This window comes from Amblyraja radiata, chromosome 16 (genome assembly GCF_010909765.2).
Source record: "Amblyraja radiata isolate CabotCenter1 chromosome 16, sAmbRad1.1.pri, whole genome shotgun sequence".
Classification (NCBI taxonomy): Eukaryota; Metazoa; Chordata; class Chondrichthyes; order Rajiformes; family Rajidae; genus Amblyraja; species Amblyraja radiata.
Genome location: NC_045971.1, coordinates 21,591,575 through 21,616,825, shown reverse-complemented (window position 1 = coordinate 21,616,825; position 25,251 = coordinate 21,591,575). Strand labels below are relative to the sequence as shown.

Here is a 25,251-nt window from a genome sequence, read left to right as displayed (position 1 = left end):
AGTTATGTAACAAATCTTCCACAATTAAATTATGTCTGAATGCCAAAGAACCTAAGTTTGACCTGAAAGTGCCAAGTATCATTTGTGTTATACTTGTGACAGCGAATGTCTGCTCCAGCAGTTGTCTAACCATTCTCCTTGGTATTTAGCAGCAACTTATTTCCCACTCTCAATATCCTGAGTGTTGCCAATGATCTGAAGCTTAACAGGAGCACTCGATAAATACTGTAGACTAACTTGTACGTCTTTGCTGCAAATTACCTTGTAGTTCTCAACAGCTCTTCTCGCAACTTTGGGCAAGTCCACTTGCCTTGAACATTGCAATTCCAGCATGTATGCATCTCAGCTCCATAACCCGAATACCATTCTGACATCCAATGCTACCTGTGTGGTGTGTGCAAGTCTCCCCTGTGCCTTTGTTGACTTCAGGGAAGCTCCCATTTCCTCCCATCTCCAAAAGACATGCTAGATAATTAATTGGCCATTGTACATTCACCCTAGTGTGGCTGAGTGCAGATTAATTGTGGGGAGAAAGAATAGGTTGCAGGGAAATAAGTAGGCAAATAGGATTGGAAGCTGCAGAAACCCAAATCAGTCATTCAAAGGTCCAATGAAAATCAGGAACTGAAGTGATTAAGTAGCAGTTATTTACTATTTTAGAAAGGGGAAAGAGAAATGCAAGCATTTCCCCTTTGACAAGCATCAGAGGTTGGAAAAATTCTGGATCATATAATAGCAATGTAATAGCAGAACATCATGAAAAGAAAATGATTGAACACAGTCAGCATGGTTTTATGAAGTTTAATCAAGTTTGATTAATCTGTTGGTGTTCCTTCAGGATATGACGCGTAGAATAAATAAGGAACGGCCAGTGGATGTCGTATATTTGGATTTCTGGAAGTCATTTAATAGGGTCCTGCATAAGATGTTGAACAACAAGATTAGACAGCCTGGAATTAGTGATTATGTGGTGACATGGATTGGTTATTGGACAGAAAGCAAAGAGAGGTGTTAAATAGATCGTTGGGCAAGTTAAGACTTAATTGAGAACAGCAAGGATTAGTGTTTGGGTCCCAGCAATTCATGACAATATTAATGATTTTGCTAAGGGAACAAGATTTCCCATTATTTCCCAATTTGCTGAGAAACTGGGAGGCATGAGTAGGGACCATGGTGAAAGAGGCTTCAAGGAGATCTGGACAAGCTAATTGAGTAAGCAACCAAAATTGCAGATGGAATACAAGGTGGACAAATGCAAGTTTATCCATTTGATGATACTTGTCATTTTGTGCATATAACACAAGAAAATAGTATTTGTTAAATGGTATGGGATTGAATAGTTTAGATGTGCAAAGAGACCAAAGTACACAAGCAACTGAGACTAACAATCAGGTGCAGCAAGCAATTAAGGGACCTGGTAGTGTATCAGCCTTTACCACCAGAGAATTTGATTGCAGGAGTGCAATTGTATATCTGGTGAGATTGCATCTGGAGTATAGTATCGGTCACCTAACTTAAGAAAGGAAGCATATGCCAAAGAGGCAGTGCAGAAAATAATCACTTGACTGATTCCAATAATGGTGGTTTTGTGGAGAAATTGAGTACATTGAGACCTTTATATTTTGGGAAATATGAGGAAATCTCAAACAAAATCACAAAATTCTTATAGGGTTTCACAAATTTGATGCAGGGAGAATGTTTAGCATTGAAATAAGGTGTGCTGAATCTTTGGAATATTCTACCCCCAGATGGATGGGAAGATCAGTTGCTACATCCATTCAAAACTGAAATTAATGGATTTCTGGGAATTGAGAATGTAGTGCTGAAGTGGAAATTAGTCATTATCAAATGGCTGGATGGCCTGCTCCTGCTTCTGTTTCTGTTCCTATCACCCTTCCCAGACAACATCTCAGTAGTGCAGCACTGCACTGATTTGTTGGCTCAGAGAAATTGCACGTCTCTGGAGTAGAATGGGATTCAAAGCCATATTATCATTGAAGCAGCATAGACACCAAGTTTAATGATTACGTCAATCTTGGAAGAGCCATATTATCATTGAAGCAGCATGGACACCGAGTTTAATGATTACGTCAATCTTGGAAGAGCCAAATATTGGAAAATTCACCAATTGAATAATTGAAAAAGGCAAGTAACATTGAGTGAACACTAAGCATACTAAGTAACACTACCACGGATGGATGTGGCAAAAACGAATGGGAATAGAAAAACATGAAAACATTTAAACAAAATAATCTATAAGGACAAGAAAAGGAAATCGGAAGAAGAGGCATGGAAAAAAAAAACAATCCCCAGGAAATAATAGGAATGTTATATTGGCTAGATTCCATGGGGTACATTTTAATGTCCTCCGTGTGCGGCAGCGGATCAAATCTTCAAATAAATAACACACAACCACAACTTGCCAGAAACACGCCGACTTCCTACTCATCTCGGCGAGTTTGATACTCTGCAAAACAGATTTGTAATTAAAAGATGTTAATGAAGCACCATTTTTCAGACTTTGAGCGCCATTGAATTTCAAAGCTGCACACCAGGTTTCCTGAAAAAGTATGATTTCCTGATGGGGTTTTTTTAATATATGTTCAAAGCAAATGTCAGCTCTCTTGGGAAGCATTCACTTCCTCCGAATCAAAAATTTTCCTTTGGGCCTGCAGTGAACCCTCTTGCTCCTGATCAAGCCCTGAAGAACTGTAGAACCCTGGATCTCTCCAATCAACAGTGAAAGTCCACCTAAAACTACCTTTTTGGCCTAAGAAAATGATACAGAAACAAAATGACCAACAGTAGACTTACTGTGATCACAATTATCCAAAACCTTATTCCATCTGTTTAAAACAACAAAAATTCCAATGCCCGGTGCAGTTCTCTTAAGGAATTTTGGGCAAGCCATCTCATGGAATCTTTTCTTGGTTCTGCAGCAAGAACATCTGGCTTCCAGTCATCCAAAGCTGTGAGCTTATTGCCAGGAAACGGCCTCATCAAAAATTAAAATAAAGGTTTAGTGGCATAACATAGCTCACATAACATCAATTTCTAGTAACACTCTGTGTTTGCTTTAACTGGAAGATGCTAATTATGATTGCATGCATATGGCTAGCTTTCCAAAAATAAATCTTGGTTTGATGATTTATCCATGACCCTGAAGTTTAATTGTGGAATTGTACCCCTTTCCTAGTTTGCATTGCATTCTTGGGATAATAGGGACAGGATCTTTGCTAACGTTTATATCAGTGTCACTTTAGTCACCACAAATTTTAATGATCAGAAATGATTTTGATTTTCTAAAATGGTATCTCTTTAAAGTCCTAAACTGAGTAAGACTTGGAGTAGTCATCTTGTTACTGATTCAAAGTCACAAGTTAAACTAATTTTTATTGTTGTAATTTTACACAGTGAAACCACTTTTCTTCTTTTTGTTTACTCTTTACGTTCCGTGCTCTCTCCACTGCAGGACACACATTCTGATGAAGGGCTATTGCAATCAATTGATCTTCATACCCAAGGAGTGTGCCATAACCAATCCTTCGGAGCATTTTTTCCACAATAGATGTGTATATCACGGGTCGCTAGTCATTGAGGCATGCCACCTTGCTCATGGGCGTTGATAGTATAGATATCCTATGAGAACTTTGGACTGTAGTAGTGAGAATTTGAAGATGTCCATGAAAACCTCCAAATTGGTCCACACAGGATACATCGTCAGAGCCTGACGTTTTTGAGGGATCACCCTCATGAACAATCTTCTGACGTTGGCCTCGGACTGAGATCAAAGGGCTGTCGGGGGCGAGATTCCTCGTGAAGGCACATAATTATTCTCCTTGTCAGTGAGGGATGCGTTGCTGTCAGCTGACCTACTTGATTTCACCTTCTCGGAAGCAATGTCTTGAAAGCTCTACCATATTTGCCAAGCATCCCTCTAAAACTCCAGTTTGGTTTGGATGTGTTTTTTTGAGTTTGCAATGGGCTTCTCTAGGTCATACCTAGATGACTTCGATGACTGTGGTTTGTCTAACTTCAACGTCACAGATCTGTTCCTCGGTAGATTGTGGATCTCCTGGTTTATCCAAGGCGACTGGTTAGTGTAGGGAACACCCAGATGGTAATTATTGGTCACAATCATGTCAGATTTATCTGTTGGTGAATTCAGGAAGATTGCCCAGTTGACCACCCCTGTACAATCCTCTTTGCTGGAACTGCAAACTTCAAGCTAGCCTTGTTGAAGTCCCCAAAAATGATGGGGAGGTGCCAGGGTATACTGTCTGGTATTTGTTGACCACAACATAAAGTTCCTCAAGTTCTAGCGGAGCATCTGCTTGAGACGGGATGCATACTAATGATTTGGACGAGGGGATTGAAGGCTTTGTGGCAAAATTTTCGAATGATACGAAAATAGGTGGAGGAGCAGGTAGTGTAGAGAAAGCAGGGGCTCTGCAGAAGGACTTGGACAGTTGGGAGAGTGGGCAGAGAAGTGGGAATGTAGTGGAGCAAAGTGTGGAGTCATGCATTTTGGTAGTAGGATTAAACACACAGGCTATTTTCTAAATGGGGTGAGAATCCAGAAGTCGGAGGTGCAAAGGGACTTGGGAGTGCTGGTGCAGGATTCCCAAAAAGTTAATCTGCAAGTTGAATCAGTAGTACAGAAAGCAAGCTCAATGCTAGCTTTTATTTCAAGTGGGCTTGTATACAAAAAACAGGGATGTAATGTTGAGGCTCTATAAGGCACTGGTAAGACCGCATTTAGAATATGGTGAGCAATTTTGGGCACCATATCTGAGGAAGGATGTGGTGGCTCTAGAGAGGGTCCAGAGGAGGTTTACAAAAATGATCCCAGGAATGAGTAGGTTAACCAATGATGAGTGTTTGTCGGCACTGGGCCTGTACTCGCTGAAGTTTAGAAGAATGAGGGGGGGGGGGACCTCATTGAAACATACAGAATAGTGAAAGGCTTGGATAGAGTGGATGTGGAGAGGATGTTTCCACGAGTGGGAGAGCCGAGGACGAGAGGTCAGAGCCTTAGAATTAAAGGATGTTCTTTTGGGAAGGAGATGAGGAGAAATTTCTTTAGTCAGTGAGTGGTGAATCTGTGGAGTTCTTTGCCACAGAAGGCTGTGGAGGCAATAGACATTTTTAAGGCAGAGCAGTTTGAAGAAGGGTCTCGATCCAAAACATCACCCATTCTGTCTCTCCAGAAATGCTGCCTGTCCCGCAGAGTTACTCGAGCATTTTGTGTCTACCTTTGCATTAAACCAGCAGTTCTCTCGTACACATAGATCCTTGATTAGTACAGGTGTCAGAGGTAATGGGGTTAGGAGGGTGAGATAGATCAGCCATGATTGAATGGCGGAGTTGACTTGAAGGGCCAAATGGCCTAATTCTACTCCTTTTCCTTATGACCTTATGATGTAGACTGCAGACATGATAGTTGAGGTGAATTTCTGTGGGAAATAGAAGAGCTGATAGTTCAGTGCTAATGTTCCAAGTACAGGATGCAGAAGTTGGGCAAGACCATCATGCTCATGCACCATAAAATGTTTACTGTGGGACATATGCCACCGCCTCTCTCTTTTTGCTGATGATGCCGGCCAGTCCATGCGATGAATCGAGAAACATTTGGGCTAGAGGGCCAAGTCTGAAGAGCTGGGTGTAAGGCATATCTCTGTGAAACAGTGCACAGCATTCGCTCATGTCCATTTGGTGAAGCAATTTAGCCCTTAAGTCAATCTTATTTTCACGGACTGTACATTGACCAAAGATTGTTAGGGTGGTGGAGTAGGGGTTGTAGACCCTGACTCTTCATTCTTACTAGGGGACCACCCCAGCGAACACATTTCAAACACATTGGAGGTCTCCCCAGCTCTTCCAGGTACTGCATGTACTGTTCCTGCGTCACAGGGCTGGGATCTCCATGTCGGTCATGTTGATCATATGATCGCCAATTCATCTACAATAAATGGTCCAAGACTCTTATTAGTTACAGCATCAATTTTGCCTGTTTCTTAGCATTAGGAGTTTAAGATTGATATATTCAAGATTAACCTGCTCTTCTGCTGGCAAAGATGTCACCACGTTCCAGGCTCTGTATTTTTTTATGTGAACGTACAGCCATCCACTCACTCTGCAGCAACCCTGACTTGATAATCAAACCCGCCGACAAGGGAGGCGCCATGGTAGCCTGGCCCGCTGACCTCTACTGGTCTGAGGTCAGGGGGCAATTCTCAGACACCTCCTCCTACTTATCTTTGGACCATGACCCCACAGACGAGCGCCAAACCTTAATATCACACACCATTTCTGATTTTTATTACTTCCGGCCCTCTGCCCTCTAAAGCCTCCAACCTTATCATTCCCCAGCCGCGCACGGCTCGATTTTATCTTCTCCCCAAAATCCACAAATAGAACTGTCCTGGCAGACCGATTGTTTCTGCTTGTTCATGTCCCACCAAATTAATTTCCACAAATCTCAACTCCATCCTATCTCGACTCCGTCCAATCCCTCCCTACCTATGTCCAAGACACCTCACACGCACTTCGTCTCTTCAATTACTTTTGTTTTCCAGGCCCCCACTCCCTCGTCTTTACCATGGATGTCCAGTCACTCTACACCTCCATCTCCGACCAGGAAGTTCTTAAAGCCCTCCGTTTCTTCCTCAACCGCAGAACCAGCCAATTTCCATCGATGAATACTCTCCTCCACCTCGCAGAGTTGGTCCTTACCCTCAACAACTTTTCTTTCGACTCCTCCCATTTCCTCTAAATCCAAGGCGTAGTTATGGGCACTTGCATGGGCCACAGCTATGCCTGCCTCTTTGTTGGGTATGTCGAACAATCACTGTTCCAGGCATGCACTGGCCCTATCCCCGAACTCTACCTCTGCTACATTGACGACTGCGTCGGTGCTGCCTCCTGCACCCATGCAGAACTCACTGACTTCAACTTCATGACTAATTTCCATCCTGCACTCAAATGCACTTGGACCATCTCCGACATCTCACTACTGTTTCTGGATCTCACCGTCTCCATCACTGGAGACAGACTATTGACCGACATCTACTACAAACTTACTGACTCCCATTATCATCATCGGCGGCCACTCGAAACGAATATGAGTGTCCTCTCGATAGGGTGGTCTATTTGTGGGTCTGCAGATGTCTGTTGATGCCGATCCGCAATCCACACACCTTGGTGCAACGTGGGCAGTGGAGACTGGCGGTGGTTTGTAATTGTCAAGCTCCCTTCTCTCTCTCTCCTTACGGTGCTGTCGCTTTGTCTCTGCGACACTGCGTAGTTCCATTTCATGCAGTGCAGCTCCTTCCTGCACGGATTTCCTCCAGGAGCGCCTGTCCAATGCAATGTGCTCCCAGTTGCTTGATGTGATGTGGAATTTCTTCAGTGTTATTGATGTTGTCCTTGAAGCGTTTCTTTGGCCTGCCGGGGGCTCGCCGACCTTCCTTCAATTGAGAGTACAGGATTTGTTTAGGGAGACGTGTGTTGGACATGCAGATGACATGGCCAGTCCATCGAAGTTGGTGCTGCATTATTGTGGTGGTGATGCTGGTCATGTAGACTTCCCCCAAAATGCTGATGTTGGTGCGTTTGTCCTCCCAGCTGATCCTCAGAATCTTTCGTAAGGATCTTTGATGGTATTGTTCCAGGGCTCCCATTGCTATCTAGACTACACTTCTTCCCACCGTGCTGCCTGTAAAGACTCTATCCCTTACTCCCAATTCCTCCGTCTATGCCGCATCTGCGCCCAGGATGAGGTTTTCCATACTAGATCATCAAAGATGTCCTCATTCTTTAGGAAACGGGGGTTCCCCTCTTCCATTATAGATGAGGCTCTCACTCGGGTCCCCTCGATATCCTACAGTTCTGTTCTTACTCCCCCACCCCCCATTCGCATCAAGGACAGAGTCCCCCTTGTCCTCATCTTCCACCCCATCAGCCGTCGCATACAGCATATAATCCTCCAACACTTTCGCCACCTCCAACGGGATCCCACTACTGGCCACATCTCCCCATCTCCACCCCTCTCTGCTTTCTGCAGAGACTGTTCCCTCCGCAACTCCCTCGTCAACTCGTCCCTTCCCACCCAAACCACCCCCTCCCAGGGTACTTTCCCCTGCAACTGCAGGAGATGCAACACCTGACTCTTTACCTCCCTCCTAGACTCCATCCAAAGACCCCAACAGTCTTTTCAGGTGAGGCAGAGGTTCACTTGCACCTCTTCCAACCTCATCTACTGTATCCGCTGTTCCATGTATCAACTTCTGTACATCGGCGAGACCGAGCGCAGGCTGGGCGATCGTTTCGATGAACACCGCTCAGTCCGCTTTAACCTACCTGATCTCCCGGTTGCTCAGCACTTTATCTCCCCCTCCCATTCCCAATCTGACCTTTCTGTCCTGGGCCTACTCCATTATCAGAGTGAGGCCCTGCGTAAATTGGAGGAACAGCACCTTATATTTCACTTGGGTAGCTTACCCCCCAGCGGTATGAACATTGACTTTAACTTCAAATAGCCCTTGCTTTCCCTCTCTCTCCATCCCCTCCCCCTTCCCAGTTATCCCACTAGTCTTACTGTCTCCGACTACATTCTATCTCTGTCCCGCCCACTCCCCTGCCATCAGTCTGAAAAAGGGTCTCGACCCAAAATATCGCCCATTCCTTTTCTCCAAAGATGCTGCCTGTTCCGCTGAGTTACTCCAGCATTTTGTGTCTACCTTCTGTATTTTTTTTATATGCCAGTTACAATATAGTCCTAGCAGCATTTTTACTCATGAAAATAACAAAAGTAACAGAATGGAAGTTAAATAGATATTCTGGAATTTGTTATTTATCTTTGGGACACCAAGAAAACTTTGAATAATCTTTCCTTGGGAAATGGAAGGATTTAGCTTGAGCCTGTAATGCAACGTTCATGAAAGCAATATATTTCATGCGCTGAACCTTTTAAAAATTTGATGCTCTGCTTTTTTTTTTAATGTCATCTCTGCGCAATGGACAGGTTGCATCGAACAGGCGTGTGGTACATTAAACATGGACTTTTCAGTTCTAATACATAATGTTTACATCAATATGCTGATGTTTTTCAATTATATGTTCTCATGTTGGAAAAATTTAACCGAGTGTAGCAGTACTGTGGAAAAGGAAAAAAAATACAGATTCTGAATTAAAACCAGAAAATGCTAGAAATACCAGCATGTTAGGCAGCAGTTGGCAATGAGACAAGTTAATATTTCAGTTGGATGACCTTTCATCAGATCTAGGAAAGATTTAAAATCAATCATATTTAAAATTGCAGAGAAGGTGGAGAGAGCAAAGGGAATGACTGCAGACACAAGAGATTGCAGATGCTGGAATCTTGACGAAAACACTAAGTGCTGGAGGAACTCAGTGGGTCGGAGAGCATTTGTGAAGAGAATGGATGGACGACATTTGTTCAGACTGCAGAAGGATCCCAACCAGAAACATCGTCTGTCCACTTCCTCCACAGATGCTGGCTGATCTGCTGAGTTCCTCCAGTACTTTGTTTTGCCAAAGAGAATGTCTATGACGGGATGGAGGGAAAGAAAGACAAAATGACACAAGTGGTTTAACTAAATGATACAACTGAGAGCAGTTGTTCGAGGTTTGTTAATAGCAGTTGACTTGACTGGAGAAAATGTAAATAGATGAAGAAAAACAAATAGCATCTCCAAGCTTCAGCATAAAAACTTGTTGTTGGATATCTGAAATTCAAGGTTTCAAGGTCAGTTTATTGTCACATATACCAATTAAGGTACATTGAAATTCAGATTACCACACAGCCATACTAAAAAAAGCAACAAGACACATAACTACATAAAAGTTAACAAACATCCACCACAGCAGATCCCTCACATTCCACACTGATGGAAGACAATAAAGTGCAATCTCCTTCCTCTTTATTCTCCCGCGTGTCAGGGCAGTCGAACCATCCGCAGCTGGCGGTCGAAGCCCCCGTCGGGGCGATCGAAACTCCCGCGTCGGGGCGGTCGAAGCTCCTGCAGCTTGGAGTTCCCCGATGTCGGTCTTTAACCAGAGACCGTGGGCTTCGCGATGTTAAAGTCTCGCAGGCTCCCACGGTTGGAGCCCCAAAAGATGATCCCCGACAGGGATCGCGAGCTCCGTGATGGTAAGTCCCGCAGGCCACTGCGATGGAGCTCCTGGTCGATCTCCACGATGATAGGCCGCAGTGCGACGGAGATACGATGCGGAAAAAATCGCTTCTCCGTCGAGGTAAGAGAATAGAAAAAGTTTCCCTCCCCCATCCCCCACACAAAACAAGCTAAAGAACACAAAATCATACATTTAACACATACAAACACATAGAAGGAAGGGACAGACAGACTGTTGGCGAGGCAGTCATTGTTGGCACCACCAACTTGTTGGACTTGATGTTAGTGCTGCAAATACTCAGCAGGTCAAGCAGCATGTGTATAAGAAGAAATCCTGAAAAAATGTTGCAGGTTGGTGGTCTCTCATTGAAATTTCCCAGTTCTGATGTAAAGTGGAAGGACTGGTTATATTAAAAATGGTGAATTGAATGTTGGATAGCAGCAAACCTCATTGGAAGATTAGTTGTTCATCGAGCTTATATTTTGTTTCATTGGAACAGTTCAGTTAGTTTTCCAACTAATTGGCCTGTTACAAAATGTTACAAACTGTTACAAAACAGGTTTGAATCCCACAATAACAGCTGTGGTATTGAAGTTTATGTGATTAAATCTGGTATCCTAGTATCAGTTGTGCTATCCATGGAACTACCAGGTTAAGGGCCTGTCCCACTTGGGCGTCATTTGCGTGTCACGCACGTTAGGCATTCGTTAATACAATTTAAAATACTGCATAGACTTTATTATTCAAGGTCTAAACTGAATAAGATCTTCCAAACTGACTGCAAAAGCTTTTATAGATATGTGAAGAGAAAAGGATTAGTTAAAACAAATGTAGGTCCCTTGCAGTCAGAAACAGGTGAATTGATCATGGGGAACAAGGTCATGGCAGACCAATTGAATAACTACTTTGGTTCTGTCTTCACTAAGGAAGACATAAATAATCTGCCAGAAATAGCAGGGGGCCGGGGGTCAAATGAGATGGAGGAACTGAGTGAAATCCAGGTTAGCCGGGAAGTGGTGTTAGGTAAATTGAATGGATTAAAGCCGATAAATCCCCAGGGCCAGATAGGCTGCATCCCAGAGTACTTAAGGAAGTAGCCCCAGAAATAGTGGATGCATTAGTGATAATTTTTCAAAACTCTTTAGATTCTGGAGTAGTTCCTGAGGATTGGAGGGTAGCTAATGTAACCCCACTTTTTAAAAAGGGAGGGAGAGAGAAAACGGGGAATTACAGACCAGTTAGTCTAACGTCGGTAGTGGGGAAACTGCTAGAATCAGTTATTAAAGATGGGATAGCAGCACATTTGGAAAGTGGTGAAATCATTGGACAAAGTCAGCATGGATTTATGAAAGGTAAATCATGTCTGACGAATCTTATAGAATTTTTTGAGGATGTAACTAGTAGAGTGGATAAGGGAGAACCAGTGGATGTGTTATATCTGGACTTTCAGAAGGCTTTCGACAAGGTCCCACATAAGAGATTAGTATACAAACTTAAAGCGCACGGTATTGGGGGTTCAGTATTGATGTGGGTAGAGAACTGGCTGGCAGACAGGAAGCAAAGAGTAGGAGTAAACGGGTCCTTTTCACAATGGCAGGCAGTGACTAGTGGGGTACCGCAAGGCTCAGTGCTGGGACCCCAGCTAATTACGATATATATTAATGATTTGGACAAGGGAATTGAATGCAACATCTCCAAATTTGCGGATGACACGAAGCTGGGGGGCAGTGTTAGCTGTGAGGAGGATGCTCGGAGGCTGCAAGGTGACTTGGATAGGCTGGGTGAGTGGGCAAATGCATGGCAGATGCAGTATAATGTGGATAAATGTGAGGTTATCCACTTTGGTGGCAAAAACAGGAAAGTAGACTATTAGAATGGTGGCCGATTAGGAAAAGGGGAGATGCAACGAGACCTGGGTGTCATGGTACACCAGTCATTAAAAGTAGGCATGCAGGTGCAGCAGGCAGTGAAGAAGACGAATGGTATGTTAGCATTCATAGCAAAAGGATTTGAGTATAGGAGCAGGGAGGTTCTACTGCAGTTGTACAGGGTCTTGGTGAGACCACACCTGGAGTATTGCGTACAGTTTTGATCTCCTAATCTGAGGAAAGACATTCTTGCCATAGAGGGAGTACAGAGAAGGTTCACCAGACTGATTCCTGGTATGTCAGGACTTTCATATGAAGAAAGACTGCATAGACTCGGTTTGTACTCGCTAGAATTTAGAAGATTGAGGGGGGATCTTATAGAAACGTACAAAATTCTTAAGGGGTTGGACAGGCTAGATGCAAGAAGATTGTTCCCGATGTTGGGGAAGTCCAGAAAAGGGGTCACAGTTTAAGGATAAGAGAGAAATCTTTTAGGACCGAGATGAGGAAAACATTTTTCACACAGAGAGTGGTGAATCTCTGGAATTCTCTGCCTTAGAAGGTAGTTGAGGCCAGTTCATTGGCTATATTTAAGAGGGAGTTAGATATAGCCCTTGTGGCTAAAGGGATCAGGGGGTATGGAGAGAAAGCAGGTACAGGATACTGAGTTGGATGATCAGCCATGATCATAATGAATGGCGGTGCAGGCTCGAAGGGCTGAATGGCCTACTCCTGCACCTATTGTCTATGTTTCTATGTTTCCCAAATGTCTCCCTATTTATGATAAATGTCTCCTTCAGGAAGCAACCATAACTCATTCTTTTGCCTCCTGTATAAAGCAATATAATTTCTGGAATTTTTGAAATGTTTTCTCTAAAATACTTTCCTCTCTTAAAATACTTAAAATAAAATTGGACCCCGACACAGAATTGATGACTCTAGGTACGTCAGAAGCATGTTCTGAGCTAACACTATTTCAAAGACATTTCCTTAATTATGGCCTGATAACGGCGAAAAAATTAATACTTAAATTTTGGAAATACACATCAGTCCCTACTGTAAAGATGTGGATTACAAACATATCCGAGACACTACATTTGGAAAATATTAGGCTTGTCTTGGCAGAAAAACCAGATCAATTTTTCAAGACATGGACACCCTTTACCGAATTCTTCAAGGATAGTATGGCGCAACACAAATTTGGATTTAAATCCAACTATGAGTTGGGTGAGGTGGGTGGGGGGGGGGAGACGAGGGGCAGGTATATCTCCACTTTTTTCTTTTTATTTCTTTTTTCCTTTTCCTCTCTTATACCTTTACTCACTCTTTGGCCACACTACTTAGGTAGTCTAGGGGTCCTATCTTTTCATTTTTCACCTTTTCCTTCTCTTGTTCTTTCTCTCTTGTTTTCTCTCATTTTCAGGTTAAAAGGTCAAAATTGCTGTGCAATAATTGTATAATTTTACATGCCAAATGTTTTTTTTCTTGTATAATAGCTTCTAATAATTTTTTTTTTTTTAATTTAATTTTAAAAAACGCAGGTGGCGCGAGAGGATTTTGTGAATCCCAAAATCCTGGGGTGCCGTGCGCTACCGCGCGTCACTGCCTATGCCACTACGCCTTACCACGCGCCATGCACGCGTAAATGATGTTGGGTAAATGACGCGCAAATGACGCCCACGTGGGACAGGCCCTTTAATCCAAAAATCCTTTTGATTGTTAATGTTCATCAAATAATTTAATCTGATGTCCTCACCTGGTCTGATCAATATGTAACTCCAGACCCAGATTAATTTTTAACAAAAGTACCGGGCAGATAAAGAAGAAGTGCTGACAAGACCATTGAGATCATATCTGTGCTTTAATAATTATATTTAAATAATTTCTGCAAAAGGCATGCCTTATCATTTAATAGTTATATTTTTTAAAGCAATCTGAGAATATTTTATGAAATATCCAACGATGTATAACCAAGCACATGCTTTACCTACATGTCTGAATGTCAAATATTACAAATCTATTTAAAAGTGTGATTCCAGCATTTGTTTTGTACTATTGACCTACTATTTTGGAAGCATCAATGATCATTCCCCCACCCAACCATTCTTGGCTGTGCCTATATACTTGGGATTCCAAGCTCTGCAATTTTATTCCTTGCCTTCCTTTCTCTTTTTCCCCCACTCAAACCCCTTTTTGACAAGGTATTTTAGTAAAACTTCCAAATGTTTCCAATTTATGTGCAAAACACATCTGTAGTATACATTCAAACATTTTCTTGGATCAAAATGGTAACTATAGTTATAATAATGATCATATTAACAAAATTATAGGTGAGCAAATTATTCCATTAACTGAATACTTCCAGAATGTTTAACTTGTAATTAGAAAATGGGGTTTCCAGTTAAAGTAAGACAGGAGCAGAGGTGTTAGCTCTTTCTTAAAGGCCTTGTACCATTCTGGTGGAAACCCATCGCTGCCTGGTGATTTACTAGCCTTGAGTCTACTGATTGCAGCTTCCAGCTCCTTAACCGTAAATTGTGACGTAATGGTATTATTTTGTGTTTCACCAATGGATGGCAGATCAAGTGAGTTAAGAAAACTTCTCATTGTCCTTTCGTCAGCTGATGGTGGTTTAGAATAGAGTTTCTTATAGTATTCTTCAAATATTCTTTCTATCTCATCTGGCTCATGTGATAATTGATTGGTTTTAGGATCTCTTATTTTATGAATTGTATTAGAGGCCTGCTGTTTACGCAGGCGTCTGGCCAGGAGTCTAGTTGCTTTTGGACCTGCTTCATAATAGGTCTGCTTTACGAATCTTGCCCTTTTTTCCATATCTCCCCTGAGGATCTCATCTATCTCCCCCCTTTTTTCCTTAATCTGTTTTAGTACCAACTGATCCTGTATGTTTTTATGTTTTTTCTCCAATTCTTTCAGTTTTTCTACTGGACCCTTAAAGAGGGCAGGGCTCCCCCATCATGGAAGGAATGCAATTATTACCATTTTACCCAAGGAAGGCAAAGACAAAGAGCAATGTAAAAATTTCAGGCCAATCTCAATTTTAAATGTAGACTACAAACTATTTACCTCAATCATTTGCAAAAGACTCGAGACTTTTGTACCAGATCTGATTAATGAAGACCAAACTGGATTTATTCAGGGGCGTCAAACACAGGACAATATTCGAAGAACCCTCCACATTGTGGATAATGCTCAAAAAAAGGATACAAATATGGTCCTGGTCAGTTTAGATGCAGAAAAAGCCTTTGATAGTGTTAGTTGGGTATTCTTATATGAAGTACTGAGGAGATTTGGTTTCAATGAAGATGCAATTCAGTGTATTAAAACAATATATCAGGAACCTACAGCTAGGATTAAGGTAAATGGAAACATATCAAAAAGGATCCAGTTAGAGAGAGGCACAAGGCAAGGATGCTGTCTCTCCTACTCTCTTCGTTTTGTATATCGAACCTAGCACAAGCAATAAGGCAGAGAGAAGACCTGCAGGGGGTCAAAATAGGGGGGAAAGAACATATAATTGGTCTTTTCGCTGATGATATAATTATTTTTCTTGAACGACCAGATATATGTCTCCCAAATCTAATGAACCTATTTGAAACATATGGATACTACTCAGGGTATAAATTGAATATAACAAAAACACAAATTCTTTCATTCAATTATTCTCCATCCCAACAAATCAGAGATGCATATAATCTGAAATGGAACTCTAAAATGATGCAGTATCTTGGTGTAACTATAACCAAAACACTTTCCAACTTGTTTGAAACTAATTATAACAAAATTGAAGAAAACATCAAAAAGGATGTTGAGAGGTTCCTCTAGACTTCAGTCCCAGAATACAAACGGTAAAAATGAATATCCTACCTAAACTACTATATTTATTCCAATCTCTCCCAATTAATGTTCCCCGAGATAAATTCATAGCCTGGGATAAAATGATCTCTAGATTCATTTGGAATAGCAAAAAAACAAGAATAAAATTAACAACACTTCAACTGCCGAAAAGCAAGGCTTTACCAAATCTGAAGAAATACTTTTATGCAGCTCAACTCAGACCTCTGACTTGTTGGTGTAGACCTGATTATGAATCTCGATGGAAAGAAATGGAAAGGGAGATACAGGGTTACCAGACCCAGATTTTGGTGGGAGACAAATATTTGAGAGGGGCTTTGAGACATGCTATGGATCCAATAGTAGCATTTACGTTAGAAATATGGAATGTTATAGTGGAAAAATACAAATTAAAAAGAGGGGTTCACGCATTGAAGTGGTTCGCATATGACTCAAAGTTTAAGCCAGGGGTGTATGATTCAAAATTCAAAGAAGGGGCACAAAAAGGCATAACGGCAAAGTATACGGTTTCAGAAAATGGCGAGTTTATGAGCTTCCAAGATTTAAAGTCAAAGTATGGTCTCGAAAACAAAGATTTTTTTAGATACTTGCAATTAAGAGACTACTTTATAAAAGAGATAAGGCCAGAACTAGATGAAACTTCAAATAATGTGATCAAGGTGATTGTGGATGCATACAAACAGAAGAGGTCTCGGGTCATCTCTGCTTTCTACCAAGCTCTGGTGGAAAGCGGGGGAGAATCAACGCTCTACATAAAAACAAAATGGGAAGCAGAATTAAAGATTCAAATAACAGAAGAAGAATGGCATCAAATGTGTGAAACACAATGTTCATCCACAAGCTCACTAGTATGGAGAGAATTTTGCTGGACGAATCTATCTCGCTTTTTTATAACACCCAAAATAAAAAGCAGACAACTTGCTGTCCAACAACACTGTTGGAGGCTGTGTGGGAGTACGGAGGCAGACCACTCGCATATTTTCTGGAACTGTGTAAAGATAAGGTCATACTGGGAAAATGTTAATGCAGCTGTAAATAATATCTTGGGTTATAAAATCCCAAATACCTGCCCTGTGATGTATCTGGGGCGTATTAAAGATAGTGCAAAAATAGAAGATACATATTTGATTAAAGTTTTGCTTGCAGCAAGTAAGAAGGCCATTACCAGGCAGTGGCTTAATGAAAAAAGTCCAAAACAGGAACAGTGGTTAGAAATTGTGCGAGACATCTTTAATATGGAGAAATTGACATATTCCTTGAGAGTCAAGGAGAATTCATTTGAGAAGATCTGGGAAAAATGGACTGTTTATTTGAGCCATGACACCAACTAGATAAATGCCGAGCTAGATATGGGAAGATTGCGTTATATAGAACTAGATGGTATGTTTGTATGAATGTTGAATTATCTCCAGATAACTAATCAATGTAATGGTTTTTCTTTTTTTAATTTGGTAAGTGAACCACATGGTCTTATTCCAATTTTTTTATTTTTTTAACTTTTTTTTCTTTTCCCCCCCATCTACTTATTTTTTTATTTTGATTGCTGTTTTTCTTACTTTGTTTTATTTATGGTGATGGTGTTGCACTGTTTTGAAAATATCTCTTAAAAATCAATAAAAATTAAGTGAAAAAAAAAAAATGGGGTTTCCTTTCTTATCTATTTTTAGGTGGACAGTGACACTGTGTGGAACGAGATGCATTCTTCTAGCGCTGTTCGCATGGCTGTTGGCTGTGTTATTGAACTCTCATTTAAGGTTGCTGCAGGGGAACTCAAGGTGAGAGAGAACCATTGCAGCTATTGCCAACAAGAATTTGTTTTATGGTTGTCACCATACCATTATCATAACTAAATACTTTAAAGAGATCTTATAGCTTTACTGTTGAAACTATTGTTGCTGTTAATATTCTTTCAAGCTCTCAGCAACCCTGTGATATTTGCGTAAGTCTCCAAGCGCAAGATACCTACATTATCATCAGTGGTTTGCCATGAGCCTACAAATTGTGGCTGCTATCAAACTTGCCACGGGCGTAAGAGTGTAACAGCCACAGCTAGCAGAAGGAACACTCAAATACAGCTAGATCAAATCAGGCAAAAATATTATTTCCCACTGAATGGTAACAAAAGAGATTGCTATTATTTGTTTAAAAAAAACTTAAATTTGTTTAAAAAACGTTCAAAATTTACTTTTCATGCCTGAAAGGGTTTAAGGTTATTTTAATTGTTTTCTTAAAATGTATGAATGTGTGTTAAACATTCAATGCTTTAAAAAAAACGGTACACAGTAGTCTATAGTATATATAAAAATCAGCGTCAAACGTTGTATGTACACAACATATGATATCCGTTTGACGCTAATTTTTAAATCTGGACCATTATTTACTTACTTGATATTTAATAATGGTTAGGTTATCTTTTCTGAATATTTCCTATCCAACCTATGACCTTCAAGATCATCTATCATTATTCTTGTAATTGAGCATCCACAAAATTGAGGGAATATCCCATTCCTCTCTGGTCTTTTGCCATTAGCAATTGCGTGTTTTCACTACATTTTCCTCATCAGAAAACCTCTGTAAAGTAGGAGTTTAGGCTTAATAAATCAGTATTTCGTCCAAATGCCCTCAGCTAATTTTTCAAACAAATTAAGTATTTTAAAAATCTTAAAAGTCTGTGGTCTTTTTTAAATAATAAACATTTTGGGTGTCTTTGAGTTTAATTGTTATTGATTTGATTAGATGCTTTCATCATTTGTTACTGAATTCGTAAAATTAATTTAACCTGTTCTTTCCCTCAGAGGTTTAAAACTTACCTTGGTTCTGTGGGGAAACCAAAAACAGTGTTCTGATTCTCTTGTTTTAATATAATTTTAAATCAAATTGCAATTTTAGGAAATTCAAACATCACCCTATTGGACTGTGACTGTTTCATCCTGTGCATTGGGAGCTGACTGCTTTTCATATATATATATATATATATATATATATATGTGTGTGTGTGTGTGTGTGTGTGCGTGTGTGTGGTGTGTTTAGAGAATATATATATATATGTTTAGAGAATATATATATAATGTGTGTGTGTGTATATATATATATATATTATATATTGTATATATTATATATTATATATATATATGTTTAGAGAATATATATATATATGTGTGTGTGTGTGCGTGTGTGTGGTGTGTTTAGAGAATATATATATATATGTTTAGAGAATATATATATAATGTGTGTGTGTGTATATATATATATTATATATTGTATGTGTTATATATATTGAATATATTCCCTAATGGTTCACTTGGGGATTCTGTAAAAAATATTCTGTATATATATATATATATATATATATATATATATATATATATATATATATATATATATATTTAAATATAATTTTAAGAATGTTTTAAATGCCCTTCTTTGTTTAAAGAGAATTCATTGCATTCATTTTGAACATGTTAATCCTTAAACTGATCATTCTCTGTACCAGGGAGATATGTTTAATTTTATCCCCCATTTGTAGGAAGATATAATCTGGATGTGCATATTACATTTCAAACGAATTAAGGTTTATCATCTATATATAGTTTTCAGGATTTAAGATAGATTTTGTTTTACACAGAATGGTTTTGCTGTTGTCAGACCACCCGGGCATCATGCTGAAGAATCCACTGCAATGTAAGTTCATACCAAGAATTATCTAAGCACTAAATCTGAATCGGTTGAATTAAATTAGTTTTGTAATGGCTATGCCATGTTGATGCCTTATTACAAAGCTGAATGCATAGGATGGCTTCCACAGAACTAAATAAATATATTCAAAGTATCTGGCCTACAGTATGTACTGAAATATTGATTGATTGATTGAAAGATACAGCATGGAAACTGAGCCTTCAGCCCACCTATGCCACGTTGACCATCAATCATCCATTCACATTAGTTCTAGGTTATCCCAATAGATATGGGGCAATTTACATAGACCAATTGGCCTACAAACCCTCAAATCTTTGGCACGTAGGATGAAACTGGAGCACCCGGAGGAAACCCATGGCCATATGGAAAACATGCAAACTTCTCACACAGACAGCACCTGGTCAGGATTGAAACCGGGTCTCTAGCCCTGTGATGAAGCAGCTCTATCTCCTGTGCCACCTATTGTAATATTGAAAATATTGTATTATATTGAATGTTTCCTATATAATTTTGGTTTAAGGTTTGTCAGATACTAGATTAAATAGATCATCAAAAACAAATAGTATGCAAGTTTTTCAGAAGTATTCTTTAAACATTACCTTTGCAATTTATAACTAATATAGTGATCCAAGTCCAGTTTGGCAATTTAATATTTATGATATTCATTAAAATATTGTTTTCTTATTGTTAGGGGCAAAATCTCTAACACTATTTAACAGGTTAATAATTAATCATTACCTGTTGATTAAATTTGCTTTTGTGTCTTTTTCATTTTTCTCTTTCAGGGGCTTTTGCTTTTTTAACTCGGTGGCAATTTCAGCCAAACTACTGAAGCAGAAACTTAACATTGGAAAAATTTTAATTGTGGATTGGGTATGTGTTACAAATGTTATAACTGGGTATTTGATTCTAAATTGGGTACTAAATTGAGTATTTGATTCAGGTGTTATAAGCAATACAGAAATATAATTAAATTCTCTGCAGTGCAATTGATTGTGTCTGTTCAACATTCCAGGGCAATGTTAAACAAAAAAAAAACTGCTGGATGAACTGTTGAGGGAAATGGACAGGCCAATGTTTTTGGTGAGGACCTTTCTTTCGACTGATGGAGTAGAGGGGAGATAGCTGGTAGAAAGAGGTGAGGAGAAGGAATAGGGCAAAGGAAGGGTCCTGACCCAAAAAGTTATCTGTCCATTTCCATCCAAAGATGTTGCCTGACCCATAGAGTTCCTTGAGCAGTTTGTTTTTTTCTTCAAGATTTCAGCATCTGCAGTTGCTTATGTCTGCAGTTGTCTTCAATTTTATTTCAATTAAATTAGTAATGGAAAAGTGGTATATTTGGAGCAAAACATGTAAATTGACAAAGCCTGAGGCAGCAACCTCTAGCTGGCTGGGGTAATTAAAAGGTGATTTGCGAGGAGTCAAGAAATTAATCAGATATGACGTTCCTTCGATTTTATGCTTTTGAAATTGATCTGTTTGTTTCCATTGCAGGATATTCACCATGGAAATGGTACACAGCAGGCCTTTTACAATGATCCTAATGTGTTGTACATTTCTCTTCATCGATATGATGATGGAAATTTCTTTCCCGGCAGTGGTGCCCCAGATGAAGTGAGTTACTGTCAACTACTATTAATTTAATGCTTTTAAATCTTTGAGTATAACATTTCCCTTAAGGGATTCAAATCATAGACCATTTAATTCAACAGACTAAAGTTTGCATAAGTCGCAGATGCAAAAGATGAAGCACCAGGGTTGCTTTGACTATCATCCTTTATGTCATTTCCCTTCTTCTGCCTACGGCCTTTCTCAGATGCTATTGTTCTCTCTTCTTCTCCCTCCCCCTATTTACCTGAATCTTAAATTATGCTTACCTCTAATTTATCTCAGTTCTTATGCAAGATAACCTGAAAGATCATTTTTCACTTTGGAAATCTTGATCCATGGGTTCCCTTTTATACACCCTGCTCATTACACACTAAAACTCTGATGACGTGCATTTCCCTTTCATAAAATCTTTCTGGCTATGCCTTGCCATTCTTTATTTACTCAGACTGAGAAAATCCAGTTGGCCAAGGTAGTTTTGAGGGTGGGTTGAGGAATGTGCTTTGAAACCATTTCTAAGGCAGTTATATCACGTGCAAAAGCAGGGAACATGTAATTTTGGAACTGGTCATATGCGGTGAGACAGGATCAGTAAGTGATCTCATCGTGTCCTGTTACTACTTCTTCAATAAAGAGCTCCAGCAATTTATCTGTGACATATTAAACCAGTTCCCCTTCCATTTTGACTAATGAGGTTTCATTTGCAGTTTCCCTATTCACTAGGGCATTTCCTGACACTTACGGATCTTGAAATTTCATAACCGATATATCCACCAAATTTTTAAGAACCCTGGACAGAGAAAAAATTGGCAACCTGTAATAGTTATAGAGTCATAGATTCATACGATGTGGAAATAGACCCTTTGGCCCAACTTGCCCACGCCGACAAACATGCCCCTTCTACACCTGCCTGCATTTTGCCTACATCTTTCCAAACCTATCCTATCCATATCCCTATCCAAATGTGTTTTAAACGTTGAGATAGTACCTGCCTCAATTACCCCTTCTGGCAGCATGTCCAAATCTGAGGAAAGACTTGCCATAGAAGGAGTACAGAGTACAGAGAAGGTTCACCAGACTGATTCCTGGGATGTCAGGACTTTCATATGAAGAAAGACTGGATAGACTCGGCTTGTACTCGCTAGAATTTAGAAGATTGAGCGGGGATCTTATAGAAACTTACAACATTTTTAAGGGGTTGGATAGGCTAGATGCAGGAAGATTGTTCCCGATGTTGGGGAAGTCCAGGACAAGGGGTCACAGTTTAAGGATAAAGGGGAAATCCTTTAAGACCGAGATGAGAAAAACATTTTTCACACAGAGAGTGGTGAATCTCTGGAACTCCCTGCCACAGAAGGTAGTTGAGGCCAGTTCATTGGCTATATTTAAGAGGGATTTAGATGTGGCCCTTGTGGCTAAAGGGATCAGGGGGTATGGAGAGAGGGCAGGTACAGGATACTGAGTTGGATGATCAGCCATGATCATATTGAATGGTGGCGCAGGCTCGAAGGGCCGAATGGCCTACTCATGCACCTATTTTCTATGTTTCTATGTTTCCTTATACCTACCACCCTTTGTGTAAAAAAAAGTTGGCACTCTGGTTCCTGTTAAATCTTTCCCTCCACCTTAAACTTATGTCCTCTGGTTCTTGATTCCCCTACTGTAGGTAAAAGCCTTTGTGCCCTATCCCTCACACGATCTGTACACCTCTATAAGATCATCCCTCTTCCTCCTGCGATCCAAGTAATAAAGTCCTAGTCTGCTCAACCTCACCCTTTAGCTCAGGCCCTCGAGTCCTGGCAACATCCTTCTCTGCACCCTTTCGATCTTTACATCTTTCCTATAACAGGGTGAACAAAACTGAACAAAATACTCTAAATGTGGCCTCACTAATGTCTTGTGCAACTGTAACATAACTCGTAACTTCTCTACTCAATACTCTGACTGATGAAGGCCAATGTGCCGAAAGCCTTCTTGACCCCACTATCTACTTGTGACTTTACTTTCAAGGAACTGTGTACCTGCACTCCTAGATCCCTCTACTCTAGAACATTCCCCAGAGCCCTACCATTCACTGTGTAGGTCCTGTCCTGGTTAGACTTCCCAAAATGCAACACTTTGCACTTTTCTGTGTTAAATTCCATCAACCATTCCTCAGCCCAACCGATCAAGATTCTGCTGCATTTTTGGCCAACCATCTTCATTATCTGCAATACCACCCACTTTAGTGTCATCTGTAAACATACTTATCAGTAATCAGTTTCCTGAGACCTTTTTCTCTTTTGAAAATTGTTCTAACTTCTCCCTCCCTCTCTTGCCTCATTCTTTGCTTCTATTTTTGAAATACTTTTGGTCTCTGTCTCTGAGGATACATGTAAAATAATTGTTTAACATTTCTTCATTTTCATATTCCCCATAATTAATTCCCCTGCACAAGCATCTTGGAGACCAACATATATTTTTGCTACTTCTGTTTTGGTATATTAATAAAAGGTCTTAAGTCCTCTTTTTCTGTTCCTTGCCAGTTTATATTATCTGAAATTCTCCATATAAGGCGACCCTATCTTTCACATCTTTGAGGCCAGTACCATTCTTATTTCTATCACCTTTGTATTTCAGTGCTATGTATATTTATTGAGAATAATGAAAAGTTCCTTTATGTATCTGCCACTGCTGTTCATCACTGCTCTATTTTGATCTAATTTTGAAAACGTTAATTAACCTTAAAACCCCAGACTCAAACCACGTTTGTTACTCAAACTGAATTTTATCTTGTTATCATCACTTTGCCCAAACATTTCTATTAATATGAGGTGCTATTTAATTTATACAGGACAAGATCTAAAATAGCCCGGTCCCTGCTTTTATCCACAATATAATCACCAGGATAGATCGACAAAGCTGGAGTAATCAGCGGTTCAGGCAGAATCTCTGGAGAAAAGGAATAGGTGACGTTTCTGATCGCGACCCTTCTTCTTGTAGATTTCTTTTTTCCTATTACTTTTCTCCAGGGATATGTTACTCCAGCATTTTGTGCCTATCTTCGGTTTAAATCAGTATCTTCAGTTCCTTCCTGCACGTATAATCACCAGGAGACGGTTTCAATGCATATTTCATTAATTCATCCTGCAGAGCACCTTCCCCAATCTATATGAATATCAAACATTATGCACTACTGCCTTTGTTATTGAACTCTTTTATTTCATGGCAATGTATAGTCACTGTTCGAGGACCCAAAGACTATTCCAACCAATAATTTTTTTTTTTAATTATATCACAGCCAAACCATTACCTGATATTCTAAATCTTGATCATTTTTCGCACTTGTACTAATTCATTATCAGACACTGCACCACTTTTTTCTCCATTCGGCCTGGACAGACCTGCAACCATATCTCAAGGCTGTTGAATCATTACCCATATTTCTCTATTTGTGTAATAAATGTATCTGCCTTGTGACATATGTTTCATACATTTCAATGAAGACCTTTTACTTTTTACATTTTATAATCTTTCTCCATTGTGACCATCATGAGTGGAATAGATAGGGTGAATGCACGGGGTCCTTTTCCCAGAGTAAGGGAATCAAGAACTAGAAGGCAAGGGTTTAAGGTGAGAGGGGAAAGATTTAATAGGAACCTGTGGGACAACTTTTCCAAACAAAGAATAGTGCGTATATGAAACAAACTGCCAGAAAGAGTAGTTGAGGTAGATGCAATAACAGCATTTAAAAGACAATTTTGACAGGTACACCTGCTTAAAATGGCATCCTCCCCTTCCACTCCATTCCTCTCCTTCGCTGCAGTTCCTTATGTCAACGTCTTCACGGTCCCTGCTCAACACAACTCAAGACTCTAGCTTAACAACTCAGCTGAAGTTTTGTGAATTATGGACAAAGTCTGCAGAAGTGTAGTAAAAGGCTGTAGGCAGAGTAGATGGGAAGAACCTCTTTCCTTTGGAGTGGAAAGATTAGAGGTAAGGTGAGAAAGTTTTTTTCCACCAAGAGGTTGGCATGGATTTGGATCTCATTACCTGAAAGAATGGT

The 25,251-nt window shown here is 40.1% G+C and overlaps 1 protein-coding gene across 6 annotated transcripts in view; it reads left to right on the top strand.

The window, feature by feature from the left end:
- The window catches only part of hdac5 (histone deacetylase 5), a 288,826-nt gene that overhangs the window by 243,547 nt on the left and 20,028 nt on the right, over positions 1-25,251 (top strand). For all 6 annotated transcript variants that reach the window (XM_033035320.1, XM_033035315.1, XM_033035317.1 and 3 more), the window contains 4 exons: positions 17,570-17,677; positions 19,528-19,583; positions 20,384-20,471; positions 21,093-21,212. In XM_033035320.1, the coding sequence (XP_032891211.1) occupies positions 17,570-17,677; positions 19,528-19,583; positions 20,384-20,471; positions 21,093-21,212 (372 nt within the window). The remainder of the gene's footprint in view (positions 1-17,569; positions 17,678-19,527; positions 19,584-20,383; positions 20,472-21,092; positions 21,213-25,251) is intronic.